The following is a 19,525-nucleotide window of genomic DNA, read 5'->3' on the forward strand; positions in this document are numbered from 1 at the left end:
CAGAGAAGTCACTAAAATGCATAAAATAGGTACTCCGGGTTGTAAATGCTCTTTTTGGTCTAAATCTGAAAACATAACTTACAGTAGTAAGTTCAGCGGTTAATAGACTTACAAATAAATTCCCTTTTTTTTGCTGTAAGTGGTTTTATAAACAGGAAATGAGCAAACCTCCATAAGATTTAAAGAGAAAAAAACCTTTCATTAGTGAAATTCTTCAGGTTTATTTGAGCTCTAATACACTGTATCTACAGCCCAGCATGGGGTACTGAAAGCAGCAGCGATTGTATCAAGGGTCTGCAGGCTTCCAGGAGATGTGATTACAAACACACAAGGACGTCTCAATAAATCAGTGAATTTTAAGCCAAGATTTATTCGCACTTCTCCTTTGACGCAGAAAACATGAAAAAGAACATTACAGTACGCTTCACCTAAAGAGGGTGTCTGGAAAAAAAACAAAAAAAAAACAGGCCCACTTCATTAGGTGTACACACACCTACACAGCAGAAATGCATATTTCTACTCTCTCCCATCTGCCCCCAACACAAGCCTGATTGATTATATATTGAAAATGGTCTGTCAGAGTGTTTTAGAGAGGTACTCATCTGATAATAAATGCATCACATCGGTTGGAAGCTAATTATATTACAACTTAGTTCTGCTGTCTTGCTCTCTCAGTGTCTGCTCCACTGGGAAACAAACTCATGCAGCAACAAAGCTTCACCACTCCAGTTACCCTCATCAATACTCACAGCAATGATTTCCATTCGCTATGCCCACTTACTCTAACTCCAAATTTGCTCTTCTGCAGTTGCCATGACAGTCATGGATACTTTAAGACAGATAGAACAACATGAAGCAAAAGAAAAGGAAAAAAAAAAAGAAAAAATGAGAACGTCAGACCAATTTAACTGCGAAACTACCTGGTCGGCGACGGCCCGAGCCAATTTGTCCATCCTGGATCCAGCCTCTGCGATCTTCTTAGCTGCGTTGATCACATCAGAGGAGTTCTTCAGGGGGCCTTTGCCTCTGTTAAAATTCAAGGAGTAAAATAGGGGGAGGAATGAGACGCGGTGGGAGGATTTGCAGAGGCAGTGAGCATGCAGAGCTTCTCTTTAAAGATTGAGCTCACCCCTGTGTCGTACAGGCTTAAATATAGAAGCTAATTTGTTTTTGCTGCTATCACGAATGCGTTGAAATCAACCAACAATAAAACACGTCACAGCTAAAGGATGGAGAAAATACAGTCTATATAACAATGCATCCCTGAGAGGTGCTTGTGTTGTTTGTGGTGGTGGTGAGCAGATTTATTCGGAGGATAATGTGAAACTTGCAAGCGGCTAATGCTTAAGTGTTTGGTAAAGTGGCTAAGATCAGCATACATGAATATGCATGGTATGCATAACTTATTCAGTTCATCGGGAGTTACTAGAGTCGGTGAAAAGTTGTAATGTTGGAGCCAGTGCCTCACAGGCAGAAGGCCTCATGAGCCAACAACACTGATGCATAGCTATTCAGTTTGCTGTGGAGCCGATAAAAGACACACAAATCGTATCGTGTCTCGTGTTTACCTGGTGAAGTCTGTCATCTCCATCATGATCATGCACATCTGCTTGGCTAGCACAATGATGTCGTTGCCATTGTCGTCCCACTTGGCGACCTCGGCGTCCAGCTTGCACTTCTCCTGTCTGAAGCTCTCCACCTGCTCCGCGATTTTGGCCTTCTCCTCCTGTGGAAGCTGAGCCATGATGGCCTACAGGCAGTGCAGGAAACACAGAGGGGTGGAAAAGTGCAAGCTTTAGCAGGAATTATCAAAACGAGGGATGTAGATTCAGTTTGAAGAGGTGATAAAGCATGAAGGTGGAGAATAATAGCTTCCTAAAAGAAGAGGTGATTAAGCGTAGTGATAGTTGAAAGCAAAAAAAAAGGATAAAAATGAAACATTTGTTATTTTGATTTAGTTTATCATATATTTTGACAGCTCTAAGCACCAAAGTTGCACAGCAGTGCTTTAGTCCAGCTTTAAAATAAGTCCTTATATTCTTTGCATTTTAAAAGCAGACCTTTACAAACCTCCTGACATCTTACATTTCTAGAAAGCAAATGATTTTTTTTTCCCTCTCTCAATCTCTGAGAACACATTTGCTCTCTCAGCAGCCTTTGAGGGCAGGTCCTAAATGGCATAAATCTTGTGGCAAGGTCACAGGCGCAGTTAGGACCCAGTATTATTTGGGAGATAAATGTATAATTACCTCGCTTCTTAGACCAGAGAATGAATAATGCATTTGTTCAACATTGTGTCAGCGAGGCAAAGTGGAGAAAGGAGTAACCTGGTTTCCATTAGGTCGATTCTATTGACTCCAACGGAAGAGAGAAAACTAATACAGTGAAAAAAAAAAAAAATCTCCATAGTTTTTAACCTCATGTATTATTGATTGTCCTCCAAGAACTGCTAATCTCTTAATGTAATAATCACCGTAGTCGTCCTTCACCATTTTCCTCTGTGTTTTGGGTGAGCTGAGCGTGAGGTTCATCACTTTGCTTGTGTCCTCTGGTGGACGTGTCAGGAGGAAAATGAAAGCGGGAAAAATAGATGGCTTCCTTCGCTGACATATTTTGAAATAAAAGAAGGAAACATACAAGGGGGAGGGGGGCACAGTGGAAAAGGGGAACCTGAACGATTATTTAAAAAAAAAAAAAAAAAAAAGAAGCACTTCCTGTTGCAGCTTACTGGTGAACCAGCTCCCCTCAGTCGCTGACTGTTAGCAAACTCAACCCCCATTAACAAAGCAAAACAGCCCCCCACAAGTCCCAAAACAGCTCATGCCAAAATGCTCACTCACAAAAATATATTCAGAGAAAGCAAATCCCGTCAAACTGCTCACATTTGAAACATCTGTTCTTAAATTGCACAATGAAGAGTGCATGATCAACAACTCTCAAGAGGTATTCATAGTGCAGACATGCTTGCACATCCACCCATGCTCATTTCGTTTCAATTTACAGATCCTCTGTCTCCCACTTTCTCACTCACAACGTGGCTCGTCTTTTGATAAAAACAAGCTTTTGAATCTGCTTAATCACTTCTGATTTCTTGAGCTTTCATTTGATTTTTGGGGACTCGATATAATCAACGCCGTATTTGAAATTCACCCCCCAAAAAAGACCCTTTTACATATTATGCATGTGGAGATCACATAAATGAATAAATGAATGTCATTTTGAGGGAATAAAAGTGAAATACAATATTTAGAAAGTTTGTTCATAACTTTGTAAACTCATCACATCTTTTTTTTTTACCTTTTACGGCATGTATAGCACTGATTTTAATGACGGCTTGCTTTCAGCCGCACTTGAGCTGTGAAAACATCAAAAATCAAAAGGTATTTAAATGCAGAGACTTTTAGGCCACTTGGTCTCTCAGTGGGACATTTTGGTTTCCTGAGATTTGGCTCGGTGATTACAACCTCATAATCAGTGTGGCCAAAAATATAATGTAAAAAAAATAATATGAAAAGACACCAAAAAAAAAAAATCACTAAGCTGTACTGTGATTGCTGCCTAATCAAGATCAAAGCTGGTGACTGTGCTGCAACATTAGACTGTGACTTTAGGACTGGATATGTGCTATGAACATCCACTCCCTTCATATCACTGCTGAAATGTCAAATATTTAAAGAAATGTGTGTGATTTTTTTATGGTTATTTCCACAAAAGCAATGACAATGTTCCCCACATTTTAGTGTGCTTGCCCAAATAGCAAAAGGAAGTGCAAAGTCTTCAGAAATTCAACAGTTAGCTCTGAAAACTCACTGTAAAAGAAGAAAAAAAAACTAGGATCAAGGAAAACTTGGAGCCATAAAGTAAGGGATTTTGTTAGCATACCAATTCACTCTGAAAATAGTGTTACAAAGGGGTAAGCGCCAGGAAAGAAGCAAGAGAGAAAGGGGGTTCTGCAGAACAGGGGTAAACACATGAGCCGACTGGGGTGTCAAGGGAGCAGGATGGCTCTTGGTGAAGCACCCCCACGCCCCGCACCCCACCACCACCTCCTCCTCCTCCTCGGCAGCTCTCTAGAATTCACTTATCCCCAAATCCCTTCCCCTTCTTTACTGATAACAACAAGAGCGGGCCTTGGGAGCTTAACACAGTGGCAAATCCGTCCGAGGCAGTGCTCTGCCAATACACTATGCGACTCGGCTGCGTCTGCAGGGATTAGAGCACTTTCCTAGTTTCTCCGCCAAGTGCGGCGTCTTGAAATGACTTTAATTTGTTTCATTTGAAATAAACTGCCCAGACATTTACAGTTCAATTTTATGGATGGCCTATCAGCAGTTCTCCAATCAGTCAGTTCAAAAAATGTTTTGGAAGTGTGCAGTGTTTTTGGCTGCCTGTTCCCCCATCGTGGAGCTACAGCGGCTTTATGCCGCACGTGCTTGAATAGCAAGATGAAAACATTAACTGGAGTGAGAAAAGAAAACTAAAGGAAAAACCCAGAGGGACGCTGAAGCCGCTCTGAACTTGACCTGAATTTTCTCAGCGCTAAGGACACAGTGAGACAGGGGATCTCATGCCAGCGTCCCTGTGTGATGTCCACCTCCTGCACGGGCTTTGGGGGGGATCACCACTGTAAACCTCTGCGTGCTTATGTCAGCTTCGAAGGAAGAAAAAAAATGGATTATGCCTCCTCTTGTCTCTGAATAGAAACACATATCACCAATGTCAAGTTGGCATGACCGTGAGAGGACAGCAGGCTTTATCCTGGGATGACAGGCTGAGGCGCGTTGGGCAGATCACCAGTGGTTCACAGCAAAACCATCTTTTATGGATGTGCATGGCTTCTACTTGTTTTAAACTTTAATCTCAGGGGGCATGACACTGTCTATGAGTGGAGGAGGGGTAAAAAATCCATATTTTACCATGTGAACTCTTTAAAAATGAATTTATCAATCTGTAACACTCGTTTGCTTTAATTCCCCACTTTGTTATATATTTGTTGGTGGCAGAAAAAAATAAAATAAAATAAAACAAGTGCTATAGATGGACAATGAATCTAGCGGAGCCTATTAGTGCGGTGCGAGCAACATGAAGTGAAACTATTGCAGTGGTTCTAAGGGACATAAAAAGAAAAGAGGGTAAAATAAAAAATAAAAGCATCCTTTTCTCTTTTCCCTTCACAAAGTATAACAGCAAGAAGCTCTACACACTGGACACACAGCAATCTGTTTCATTATGCTGAAACACTGATGTAAGGATTGGAGGGAGTCAGGTCACAGAAATTACACTATAGAAATCTTGGGTATAGATGTGAGTGTGAATTAATGGATGTAGCAGTAAAAGAGAGAGCTAAATTAAAATAAAGATTGACAAATTAACAAGGGAATTGACCAATTTAAGTGTAATTTGATAAAAATGAGAGCAACATTTCCTCATAGAGTGCCATCTTAATCATCATTAAGAGGAAAGAGACAATTCATAGGTTAATAAAGGAGATTAGAGGGGCAAATATGCCAATTAAAGTAAATACATATTTAATCATCTATGTTGCAAAAGTTAAAGGAAATGCTTTAATTTTAAACAGAATATAGTAAAACTTCAATTTGATTAAAGAAAAACACAAAAATGAAGACAAATGTGCAGTTCGTTTTTATTACCTACAAAAATAATAACTTGGACTTTAGGTGAAACCATTAACTGTACATAGAGAACTGGACTGAGCGATCTCTCCCACTTTCTGCTCCATATCGCAGAAAAATGGCGACTGATACGGCTTAATTCCGCTGGAGCCAGAGGTAAGGTATTTTCTATAGGTGTTGTCACACCCACTCTGTCCAGTTCTCTATATACAATCAATAGGTGAAACACAAACTGAGGAGGGGTTTGTGTCTCCCCTCCCCTTAATAGATGGAGTCTGTGTTCAGCTTCACTCTGTGATGTGCATGAAAATCAAGTGCATATAAGTCAAAATATATATATATATATAATAACCGCACTGAGAGAATCTTTTATTATGACAGTTCAGAACTCCAAGAACTGTTGTGCCCACACGTGCTTTTATGGTTAATGAAGTGTTCACATAAAGCACATTTTTGACAGGTAAATTTGCTGAAAAAGGCAGAGTGGAATGATGGCGACCTTGTGCACCCCTCAGCCTTGGGTCCTTAAATAGATAAAGTTGCAGCTGTCTCTATGATAAAATCTACATGTACTTTCAAAACTGTTGCTAAAGTCGAGCTATAACTGTAAACTTGAAATTCAAAAAGAACAGTTAAAAACTCAGGCGTCATACATATAGAACTTAAGTTTTACCTCCTTCAGCTAGAAATGTCTTCTATTTGCATCCAAAGCTTAGAAAATAAACCACAATATTGACATAAAAAGCCCCCCCCAAAAACTCAATGCTGCAGGTAATTATCATGGCAAAACAATGGAGGAGGACAGTTTGGCAGAGCTGTTATTTATTTAATAACGCGGTGTGTCAGATTACTCTGAACAGCAGCATGAAAAATTCACCTGCAGCTGCTGTTAATGTTACTGCAGTGGCTTACACTGAAAGCGATATGCATATGAAACTAGGTCTAACCTAATCAAACTGCCACTGCGGAGAGAAAAAAAAGCTGCAGTCGGGGGAGTCATTCAGACATGACACCAACACATCCGACTCCCACCAGATTAATGGAAAGCAGTGCACGTCTGACACAGAAACTTTGCTAGCGTGCCAGATATATGCCAGATTCCACAAGATCAACTAACAGGATTAACTGTGTTTGACAACTTAATGTGACACAATGGATCACCTTATCCAAGCACAACTGGAAGATGTAATAATATTTGTGTTTCACCCTATATGACGGTATCAGAGGTGCAAGTCGGAGGGACATGCTGAGACTTCCAACTGTTCTTAAAAAAAGAGTTGCCCACTCAAAAGTCTGCGGAGTGCCAGGAAAACTAGTCAACAGTTTGGTGCTGTAAAGCTCTTTTGTGTACAGGCGTTGGTGCATATTAGCTCAGATGGCCCTGCGATGCTACGCCGCAGGGGTTTTAGTAGGAGTTTGAACACAACAAAACCCAAAGTACTTCACACCCAAAACCCCCGCAGTTATTCTGAAGCACCCCAAAGTCAACGTCTGCTGTGATGGACTAAAGCAGGTTTTCATCTGAAATGGCAAATGGTTGACACGGAGAGGGAACACAAAATGACCATTTGGCTGTACATTCGCCATTCTAGAAAAGAAACAAACCTCATACAGATTTGGTATTTAAATGTGAAACTGATTTGAAAAATGAAAAAAAAAAAGGTTTATATTGAATAATAGATTCTGATTGCATGAAAGCAGAAAAAAAAAACTGAAAACGAAACCAACGGTTGAAAAAGCCAAGGTCGGAGCTACAAAGACTCTGTAACTCTTCAAGCTATGCTAGATTTCTTTTGACAAAAAAAAAAAAAAAAGATGGGAATAAAATTTGCTGAGCTGAAGATGCAGGTCGAAAGCTACTGTGCAGTCTTGATTTTTCAAGGACGACCGGCTCTTTATGCCAACAAATTAGCTGGATTGCTGAGTAGGTCTCCTCACACATTTCACTTAAACATGATGTCGCTTCAACAAACTCCTTTAACAATCAGGGACCGACTCCTACAGATCTTTACATCTCTTCATTTTTACAAGAAAAAAATAAAACAGTTCAGAAATGTAATAGTCTAAACAGCAAGACTTTAGAATGCATGTATAAATGATTTTAATTGTGTGTTTGCTTGCTTATTTGTGTAGTTGTTGCTCTGCATTACCCTGATGTTTGCAGACAGAGTCTTAGGCAAGCCTGGACCACAGGGAGAGGCACTGAGCCAAGTTCTTCTCCTGCCATCCACAATCCATTCAACATGAAACACACAGCTAGAGCCTCGGTATTGCTGGAGGGGAGCAGGCAATGATACCCTCTTAATGTCCTTTAAGCTGGGCCCAAGTGAAAAATTGCTAATGTGCAATAAAGCCTAGACCCTAGTGATCACGAGTGAGGCCTTGGCTCGGTTCGATGCTGCGTTTTGGGGAGGGTCTGAGGGGAGTTTGATAATTACTTCTTTGTTTGTGATTGCAATTTTACACCTGCAATCCCCAAACAATGTTTATTTCAAATAACACCACTTGTTAGGGTAATTTAAATTCTATGCAGGTTTAAATAGGCGGAATAAACCGATTTACATACTGTGATGTTGAGGCTCGGTGTCCACTTGGACAGAAACATCTCATTTGCTCTTAGGGAGGCAAGCGTCCACTCACCCGAGCACTCTGTCCTGCAATAAGCTGGTCGTCTTCGGTCTGGACGCTGGTCCTGCTGCGAGTATCATAGTCCTCTTGTTCAAAGTCTGAGTCATCCTCCAACTCTTCTGGTGTCTGGAGGAAGCACAAAGGCAGAGCCGGTCCGTCGGAGATCAAGAGACAGGAGGAGAAAAAAACAGAAGAAGAAAGAATACAACACATTTTGAAAATTGATGGCTGAAAGTGTAAGCTTTCTTTAACAATCAAGACTACGGAAATTGTCTATTCTTCTCATATAACCCCCTGCGTTCTTTTCTTTACACAGAACCTCGGCTGACGTTTTAGCTCGAAACAAACAGGAAGAGATTGTATTACTAGAGGAGCAGAATTGTCTAGAAAATTGTTGCAGACAGCATGCTTGTGACGTTCAAACACAGACTTCACATATATATTTCTGTTAATTGGAGGTTGAAGGAAAAGATAAATGCAAAATAAAACTTTTCTTTTTCTTTAAAAGTATTCAGGTGGCAAAACCAGATCAATTTAGTCATATTGGGCAACAACTATTGTAAGTGATGCTTTGGGCTGTTATATAATGTCAGTGTTGACTTTCAACATAATGTACTTTCTACGCTCCCTTAAGGCCATAACATCTGGCTAGTAAATGAAAAAAGGATCCGAAATGTGTTTAAGTTAAAGGCTCCTGTTTTGGTGTATCTGTCATCTGTAAAAGTGGACTTGAGCCCTAGAGGGCAACTGTCCTTTTTTTCCCCAACTACTACCCTGGGCCTTGTAGCTTTTTATCGTCAGAAGAGACCTGATCCAGGTAATCAGCAATAAGTAGAAGAGATTTCTGAAAAAGCAGCTGGACAGTGGCTCTCCAGGGCTGGAGTTTGACACCCATGATCTATAAGGCTCTCAGAGGAAAGCTGTTTCTGCTCTTTACTGAAGCGGGCCGGTTGAGGTGGTTTTAGGTGGCATCTGATGAGAATTGCCTCCCGGGCATAAACCGGAGCCAGGTGCTTCAGATGTATGCCACTGCAAAGAGGCCCTGTGGCTGACCAGGAACTCACTGGGGAAATGAAATCTATCAGCTGGCTCGAAAACCCTTTTTTTTCTTTAGAAACAATTCGGGGATGTAGCTAAAATGAATGAGGTGGGGAATTTAGGCTGAAGTTTATGAACTGAGAGAATAATTGTTGAACCAATTCCATTCATCACATATTAGCTGATCATAAATATTTTGCTTATTTGATTTAAAATGCTATCCAACACAATCACAAACTGACCCTGATGCCATTTCAGAGTAGCCCAAAGACTCTTGAAGTTTTAGAAGTGAGGAAAACCAGCCTATTAGGTTACCACCACAAATAAACTATAGGCAAATGGATTTCTCTACCAGGCGCTCTCTTCTCGACTGCACTGCAAGCTGCATGTTCAGGCTAATTTGCAGGGACTTGTGCAGTTGAGTGTGAAGCATTCTTTTGCCCTGTAACATAATCTCATTTAGCTTTAAAGCACATGATTCATGGCAAAGCGGCGCCATTCTAAAAATGTAATCACTAATTAAATTGTTTTTGTGTATTATTTTGAATAGCAACCAATTCGATCTGCGTGCCTGACGAGGAACACTTGGGGATATCATCATCATCAAAAAGCAAGCACAGGTTATGATTTCTGAAAATTATACTCCTGACTTGAAGGATTCAAAGTTGATGTTTTACTTTCTGTCTTTTATTAGACTATAAAAGCTTCAGATGAGGCCACTAACAACGCTTTGCGGTTGGCTTCAACGTAAATATGCGTTAGCGCTTCGGTATATCATGGGTAGCTTTAATAGGTGGTACATCTATCCAATTGCATCAAGGCATTCTGCTGATCTGACCTTGTTAATAACCCTCCTTGGAAATCAAACTGAGACGCTCCACAGCAATTTGCAGTTGCGCCTTTGTCGAGCACGCTCGGCTTCCAAATCGTATTACAGACCAAATATTCCCACAGGAAATGACAATCTCATCTCTTCGCAGATTAAATTCCGTTTACTTGATTAATTGTAGTTGCATATGTGACAGTATCTAAATATGTGACAAATCCTTCCGCGCTCCTGAAAATCCATTCATAAGAAGGCACATGAAGAGATCAGCTGACTTTATTCAGGTTATAGATACTAGTAGTTTATTGTGAAGAACTAGATCCGCAATAGCCACACTATTGGATTATGTGTTTACAAGCTGTTTTGTGACCCAGTGGCTCATCCCTGCTGGTTGTGCTTACATGTGCAAATGACCAAAGGATGCGAGTGTGGTCAGCAGAACAAGATAAATGTATGCTTAAGCCACAAAGGTCAGAGTAACTGTGCTTTTTTCCGTTCCTCAGAACATTATAGTGGGGGACCTTAAATTCACTGGGGTCTAGTAATACCCAAATATGAGTCTCTCCTGCTCAAACACACATCGAGGCAGTGTGAAACGCAGCCCCCTCACTCATTTCAATGAGGTCACTGTTTGGCGCAGCAGAGGTGCTAAAGCAAAGGGCCGGTTACCTTGGAGACTGTTTGCTTTAGTGCACAGGGTGATTCTGCTGCTTAGCCAGTAATCATTGCAGCAAAGATTTAAACTGTTTATAGCTAAAACAATTGGATAAAATTGGTGTAGTGGGGGGTTAGCAATCTGATGAACCTCTGAAGTCAAAGGTATTATTATGATTTCTTCTTTTTAACCCAGAAATTGTCCTAATCTAGATTAAAGCAGACAAATGTAGGATACGTTTTGCACCCAGGAAATAGTTTTAGATCTTAGTTAATGTCAGCTGAACTAGCTTCTGCTGAAAACTTGTTCCCCGCATGTCTGCATGTGTGTTAAACAGCAGCCACAGCTTCTCTGTTTTGGAGGAATTTCATCAGAATTTCACGCTCTTCTCAAGATATGCCTCAAATTTCAAACACGGTGGAAAATTGGCTTCTTAATCCACTGACTTCTCATGAGATCTACACAGTGAACATTTCTAAAGGAGCCATTACTCGGTTTAAGTGGTAGAAAAATTACACAGACATTGAAGGAGAAAAAAAGAAAAAACAGAAATCACACGTGGCACCGACATTTGTGTGATGGAGTTTGACAACAGAGAAAAGCACAGATCTTCCAAAGTTGTTTCCTCAAAAAGTAATTGAACTTGGATGGGATTATGAAGCCAGCTGGTCCCGGGCAGTTCAAAGCTGCCTGTTTTACATTATTTACCAACAACAAATTATTTTCCATAATTAGATTTTTTCCAGAGCTGCACCGGGAAAGCTTCCAGCCTGCATAAACTTGAATAAATGAATTATAGGTTGAAAAGATAGTTTGCGTGAAACATTTAAATATTCTAAAATGGGTGCATGAGGTGGCCAGGCTGTTTGTGTCTGCTTGTTGTGAAGTATTTTTATCGTGACACGCCCCACAAAGTTCGGCCAGCTCTGCACACAAGATCCTTTTATTGACATTTGTCATTATGGGGCTTCTTTTATCATGAATGTATTTTTGTTTTCAATGTTCATGACAAAAATAAATATTTTAGTAAAAAAAAAAAAAATAAGCGATTGATACATTACTTTGTATTAAATAGGAGCACAATTTACAAAATGTAATGTGATAATTTTAGCACTTTTTAGCAACAGTCTCTTACCAAAATTATTATTTAAAAAAAATATCTAGTTAAACATTTTAAATTGAAGATGATTGAAATATACATTCTTCTTTTCCAGTAAATCAAAACATCTTTCTAGAAATTGTTTTCCGCTCCCACTTGAGAGCAGGTAAAGGACGTACCCTTATCATGAGGACGGCTTTCCGGATGTCACGGACGCCGTCATACACCAAACGGGAGGCATCAATGAACTCGTTCTCCTCAAAGGCCTGCGGGGGGTTCGTACTCAGCGCTTCGATTGCTACCTCCACCTGTTCAGCAAATCGGGGCATGACTGCAGAAGGAGAGAGGTGAGAAAGGAGAAGGCAGGGGAACAAAAAAGTAAAGACATGACTATTAATGTTACTTGTTAGCAACCAGCCCATTTCAATAATGGAAGTGCGTCACATCTCTATTAGGAAGAGGGAAAATATCGCATGATGCATCACAGCCCTCAGTTTCTCTGCTTGACGGTATGAAAACAACTTGTTTTCATCTTTTGAGGCACCGCAGTCTCACTTGATTGGCTTCTAAAAACAAGCACAACCAAATGCAAAGCTAGTTTCTAAACAACAGCAGGCATTTCACACGTATTTTTTATGATTGTCACAGATTGGCCGGGTGCTATTTGTAATTCTGAAGTGTAGGTGAGTGTGCGTGCTGCTAACCTGCAGCCACAGGCTGCTAAATGTGAACACAGATGAACAAAAACTAAATTTATCAAAGTCTTTATGCTAAAAGAAAAAAAAAGCTTTGTAACAAAGGAAAAGTCCCCATTGACCATAAAAATGGTTCCCTTTGTCCTCAGCTTTCATTGGCTATAGTTGATGGACGAGCTTTTTGCTCTTTGTGTGTTTCAAATGAATTATACCGCATGTGAAAAGACCCTGTTTAATATTCAACCACATTGAATAAATGCCTCAATATTTAACAGGCTACCTTTCTCCGTGATTATTGTCACAACAATCGCCGTGTGGTGGATTATCATGACAAAAGCAGCAGTTTACCCAAACAGACTGTTGCTTTATTTACATATTGTGAGGTGAAAATCACTTTTCCAAAACTATAAATGTCTTATACATTAAGATTTCTAACTTTTTTATGTGTATAACTATAAATGAAACTAGCTCAAGAGCTGTTCCTTATTAATAGCTCATATAAGCACAAAGGGCCAAATGAGACTTTGGAAAGCAGCATAATACCGAAGATGAAAAGGACTGTCCAGATTGTTATCCGCATAGCGGAAAAAAGGAATCCAGGGTCTGTGCTGGAATGGGATTGTATTACTACCCTTAGCAGAAAAAAAGACATTTAGATTTATGCGTTGTTATGCAGAAGAGAATATTCTGACTTTAGAGGAATACATGCTTCCTTTGGTCAGAATTTCATCTATTTTTCAGTGGGCCAATACAGAGCCACATAAAAACAGATTGCATGCAGAAGACATTGCCCGATTGCCTGTGTCTTAAGTGAGGTTGAATCTTAAATGTTGTCAAAAAAATAAATAAAATGGCAGCAACAAAGATATTTTTTTGTGTCTGTAATTCTGAGAAGTCTTTTCTTTTAAAGTAATAACTCGATTTAAAAGCTAAATTTTACTTCTGAAGCATGAGATATCTTGGTTTTATAGTCTCCAACACTTTGGAGTGATTTTTGTGCCACCATATTGCAAAAAGATCACAATGTTTTAAATTCCAAACATAATGTAAAGTTTTCAGAATAAACTTTAGAATTTGCGAATGAAAATATTATTGTGTTTGCAACACAAATGCTTTCAGATGAGTTGTGTCTCCCTATCTTTGATTTTGCGTTCATAAATTTCAGTTTAGCGTAATATATGTGCCACACTAAACAGCCAATCACAGACAAAAGAGTTCGTTCTGATTTGTCTAGATTCTATTCAATCAAGTGTCTCTGCTTGGAGGCATATTCTAAGAAAAATGTTAGATAAAAGAGATGAGAAGATGCACAAATAAACATGTTTTTTGATAATAAATCTCCCAGTAAAAATTTACTTTTATTGTTTTTTTTTTTAGAGAGAAGTGATTTTATTTATAAAGATTTTTTTGGTTCAAAGACTGATTTAAAGCCACAAAAATTGAGGAAAAAACAAGAATAAAACCAATAACATACAGCAGATTGGTTAACAAAAGCCCAACGTAAAAAGTCGCCATTAACTTTGGTTATTTATCCACCTGTTTCCCCATAATTTACATACCCAATGAACTGAATAATTGCCCAATTGCACTACAGGTGCATCTGAAGTGAACTTATTTGTTTGACATAAAACATAAGCTATAATTCGCAGACTTAAAAATGGCACTACAAAAAGCCTCTCCCTTTTTCTTTTCATTTTTAATTCAGTTTAATCCACTTACTGGAGAAGCGTAAAATAGGCTTTTGGGAATTGCTAGGAAGGCGTTTTAAATAGAAATATTTAAATGTTCTCCAAGCTCTTAATGAGCAAAGTTGCTGATGGTGAGGACCAATTTCACTTATTCCAGATGAAAAATGATGAAGGGAATTAAATGTGACCATGTAGGAATGGATTTTTTTCACCCGCCAGGCTTGAGCATGGTTAAAGTGTGAAGTCACGGAAGTACAATGAATGTTTCAAAACCTCAAAGTAGAGGGATGGTGTACCCCTGTGACAGGCTTAACGTGGAGCGCGCTGCTCCACTCGCACCGTTTCTGGTGCGGACATCAAAACAGCTTCATTTAGGCAGCAGATCATGGCATGTCATGGTTGAGCGGCATTAAAGCACAGACCTGCATCACTGAGGCAACATTAAATCAGATCCAAATAAATAACCTCTGCATGAATGGTTTACTTCAAAATTCTGCCACGTTACATCAAAGATGGTGATATTTTCACTATGTGGAATATTGGCAATTAAAGAAATGACACCATCTCTAATATGTGGGCTGCACTTTATATATATATATATTTTTAATCATAAATCTTTATTTAACTAGACAAAGCATGTGATTTTCTGGTTTTCTTTAATGTACTCTACGGATTGTATTCATCTTATTTAGCAAATGTCCTACTTATAAGGCAACATAAAAAGAAAACAAGTTAAGGATTTAGTGGCCGCGAAATTTTCCGCGCACATCCACATGGCGGATCCAGGTAGGCGTTTCATGCAGAGTGACTTTTCTTGAAAAAGCTTTTTAGAGAGAAAAAAAAGAAATAAAAAATGCACATTGCATTTATCTCAAAGGCCTTGTCATCATTTTATAATCAGCATAGCAAAATTTCAGAGGCAAATACATGAGAAATACAAGAATGCACTGTTTAATTAATCACGCCTTTGCCAGTGGATGTGCTTATGATGGCATACGAGATGTGTTTGGAGCAGAAACATCAGTAAGGCAGCATCTACAATGAGCTATAAATACCCCTAATGGATTCTCTCCGTACTTGTTGTCCACAGATGCTTTTTATTTTGCTCAAGGAGACACATCTGCGGACAACAAGCTTCTCCTTCAGTTCATTAATCCCATGCAGCGACTAAAAAGGCAGAAGGACGGGGTTAACAAACCCAGATTTACAAAGTTAGGGAGCCCTGCCCTACTCTTCGTTTTTAACTTAAGACAATCATAGCAGGCTGTTTCACTTTTAATGCTTTAGGTGTCACTGTGTGACACTTTCAGCAACATTGTCCTCTTTTTTTTTTTTTTTTTTACTACATCTGGAATGTAATTTCCTGTAGAAACGTCTGTTAGTGAGCTGCTGTCATCATGCGTCACAGGAAATGACACAGCCGTGTGAAAGCAGAAATACCCAGGCTCTGATTCATAGTGACCATGATTATTCTGAACTACAGGGGAGGGAAAAAAAGCACAGCAATTCTAAATAAGTTTAGACATGTTTTGCACCAGCGTTTTCAAAAATGTGTTGATCATCATACCCAAACTGAAAGCAAATTCTCAAATGTCCTTAAAAAATTCTCCTGTGGTGTGATTTAGAGTAGGAAACGATGGAGGAAGTGTGTTTTACAAATAATTTGTTAGAACAAGCAGTGCTACAGGGCCAACAACAAGTGGAATTGCTAATTACCTGCTCCTGATAAAAAAGTTTTACAACAAACAACTTTATTTATACTCCATCTTTGCCAAAACATACGTTTGTGTCATGATACAGGAATAAAAATTGAGTCCTCAATTAAGTCGATTGATTGTTACACCTGCAGTAGAATGCCTATTCATTTTAAATAAAAAAAAAAAAAAGTAAACTACCTGAAAGTTCAGACAGATTTATCAAGATGGAATATGACCCCATTCCAAAAAACTAGGAAAGAAGGAAACTGAAGATCCATGAATCAAACGAGTTGTAGTGTGTGGACCCACCAAGAAAGCTTCTGCAGACCTCCAGTATACCTGCTGCTTTATTGTTTTTTAATCTCAAATACTAACACTTCAAAGATCTTCAGTGTTATGAGATAAACCTGAACAATGGGAAAAAAAAAAAAAAAAAAACTACTTCAATTAGTTTGCCTCCTACTCTCCTTCCTTCCTTCGATGGAGTTCTTGGTTAAAATGTTCTCCAGCCGTCTCCTAATGCACAGCTCCTCTGCAATTTCCGCATCAGTCCTCTCTCCTAACTCCTGCCTCTATTTACGCACTGATTAAGAGAGCTTACCTCTTCTCCTTTCAAGCTTGGAATTTGCCATCTGCCTCTGCTGGCAAAAACCTCTTTTCCCATTATTGTAACAATGGACGCAGATTTGAAAGTGACTCATTCATCTCTGTGTTTCTTAGCACATATTAGCAATATCAGTGGCAGGCTGTGCAATCCAGTGTCTGGGTCGTCAGTAGCATTATTCTTCATTGTATGTATAACAATACACTGTACGCTATTGCAAGCATTTAAGAAAAGCTCAAGAATCTACATAGATAGTCTGAACTCACATTTTAGAGATGCAGATTCTGATGACTTTTGCAAAGCCAACACCTTTATGAAGCAACACAACAGCAAACTGACTCTGATACACAAAGACCTCACTTGTGCAGCAATTATACTATTTAACTTAAAAAAAAAACTACAGAGAAAAACTGACAAAAAACACAAATCAAAGCCTAAAAAAACATTCAAAAATACAAAACAAAATGTAAACTCCCATAATGCACCCCTTCCTTCCATTATTAGAACATTCAAAATAAAAGTCGAATGTTTGCGCTATCCAACAAATACTTTCTCCACAGCATCTTATTTGATCTTATTTCTTTTCTGAGTAACACCTGGGGCTCTGCTGTACAGTTTATCTGTGCGTTTTACTTCCATCAGCAACATATTTTCTGTTGACATCCAGGGATAATGCTAATAGCTGTGTCTGTTTGTTTTCTGCATGCAATTTGATGCCAAGAAACAGTGCTGAACAAAAGCATTGGACACGGCGATTGTCACGCATAAGCAAGATAGGGCATAAAGTTGTGTCTTACTCTCTCTTAAATTTTTGGTTTGATAAAATGAAATCAAGCTAAGGCTTTTCTTCCACAACCGCAAGCTCTTTTTTAAATCACAGGACCCACATATGTGAAGCTCAGTAGACTAAGGTCGTGAACTAATGACTTAGACACATACATCCATACATGGGTTGACCTATGTGGGTACTGCAGGTTTTTAGGTTGTTCTGATGAGTGTATCGTGAATTAGTTGTAAGGATAATGTAAGTAACAAGCACTTATAACATACAAGTGATGCTATTGTACGGTGCTCTTAAACCACACTGTACTCATTAGTGAGGTGTGTGCACTGGCTCCTTACTGACCACGTACAAATGTCGCAGACACATGGTGTGCAGATGAATCATAAGTAACGTAGGACACCTGCAGGATGCCCACACAAAGTACATTCTGATTGGCCTAATCCGAATTCTTCCCTTCTCCCTTCCCCTTCATTTATGCCTCCAAACGGAGGGTGATGAATAAAGAGTGTCTAATATTTCGGATGTGACTTTCTTTCGATGACGTCATCAATAATCACGGTCTGCTAGCACTAGCGCGGAGATTCCAGCGCTTGAATATATATAGCAACAGCGGTTTATAACTTTAAAAAGTCACGCTACAAAAAAAAACTCAGTACTTACATTTAAATACAAACTTCTGCGGCTTGGAGCGCACCCATGTGAAGAAAAGCGCTTCTCAGTACGACATGGATACTCTTGCGATGAGCATGTACTTATCCCTTGAACAGCACTAACATGACGCTTGGTTGACGCACTGGTTTTGGGGCGGTTGAAAAAAAAAGGAGAAATCTGTAGGACGTGCCCAGGTCTCACCTACTTCACCCTTACATGATAAGTATTCCCTATGACCTTTCTCCCACAGCTCACCCATAAAAAAATTGGACAAGAACAATTTTTGATCCACAAGCTTACAGAGTTGTCTACTGTCACAAAATTTTGTGTGGGCCACCTGCATGCCTTGTACACGTTTTGCCCTTTTTTCACCCACAGACAGACCGTATCCACGTGTAAGGGCAGTTATGATTATGATTATTGGCTGCTGTGACTGTCTGGTTCTGCTGCTTAGCACATGACAGCCTGCTTTGTGAATTCTGCAGGTTTCCTTTTTTAACTTGACAACACATCTAGCTGTTAATATAGGGTTAAAAACTCGACTATAATGCTCAACAACATCAATAACTGAACTAGGGCTGTTACAGTTAGTCGACTAGTCATGATTATACCGATTAATCATGAACAACTTTATATTTTGAGAAAAAATAGTTTATTTGTTTCAGATTCTTACCTCATTTTACATAAGTCTTGTTTTAGTACCAGAAACATATGAAGGAAAGAAGCTCCATGATTCAATAAAGGTTTGATAAACTATCGTCTTAATTGTCTTTATACAGCATCCAGCTTAAACACTTCAAGCTTAAAGCCTATGATGGCTATTTAAGAGCAGCTACATTCTGGTGTGATAAGATGTGTTTTACATCCAGTTTATGCATGATTCGATTAGTTGACAAATACAAGAATTTTTAAATAATCGTCCTAAACTGAACCATGTAGATATGACATGAAGACATCAGTTGTTAAAGAATATATCTCCAAAAAAAAAAATAAAAATAAAAAGAGTTTTGAATATACTTTTCTAGATAAGTTTAGGCCAACAGAGAATGCCTTGCAGGGATACAGCAGAATATATGAAATATTAACAGAGTAAAGATCAACTTTCCTTTTTCTCTCCGTTAAGTATTAAAGTCTTTCTTTAAATTTGTGGCTACAAATGGTACCTAAGGGGTTTCCACATCAAAAATGGAATATAAAAAAGGCTGAAAAGAATATATTTTTCCAGGAAATATTACCTCAAAAACAGGCTATGAAGTGCCTTTACTTCTGCCTCCTAAGTCCAAGCTGCATTTCTTTTTAGTGAACTTGATCCACTGATTTAGAGGCATGGCAGGTTGTAGGTTGTGTGAGCATGTATTACTCTCTGTAAAATCCTGGCTAAATCCTGCTTTCACTGCCACCATGCATCAAAAAACAGCAACTAAATGGCACCACAATATATCTTTTTCTTTTCTTTTTTAAATCTACCGTTTCTGCAGAGACTATATTAAAGAAAAGCAAAACATTTGTCAGTTCTTATGAGAGGTG

At 39.0% G+C, this 19,525-nt stretch overlaps 1 protein-coding gene across 2 annotated transcripts in view; it reads right to left on the reverse strand.

The window, feature by feature from the left end:
• LOC112157044 (catenin alpha-2) overlaps positions 1–19,525 on the reverse strand; it is a 91,634-nt gene that overhangs the window by 11,084 nt on the left and 61,025 nt on the right. The window contains exons 6-9 of one of the 2 annotated variants that reach the window (XM_024289495.2): positions 12,059–12,210; positions 8,274–8,387; positions 1,569–1,750; positions 921–1,026 (exon numbers count right to left, since the gene is read on the reverse strand). In XM_024289495.2, the coding sequence (XP_024145263.2) occupies positions 921–1,026; positions 1,569–1,750; positions 8,274–8,387; positions 12,059–12,210 (554 nt within the window). The remainder of the gene's footprint in view (positions 1–920; positions 1,027–1,568; positions 1,751–8,273; positions 8,388–12,058; positions 12,211–19,525) is intronic. The other variant, XM_036212653.1, reaches the window with a different exon arrangement.

Source organism: Oryzias melastigma, linkage group LG1, assembly GCF_002922805.2.
Source record: "Oryzias melastigma strain HK-1 linkage group LG1, ASM292280v2, whole genome shotgun sequence".
Taxonomy (NCBI): Eukaryota; Metazoa; Chordata; class Actinopteri; order Beloniformes; family Adrianichthyidae; genus Oryzias; species Oryzias melastigma.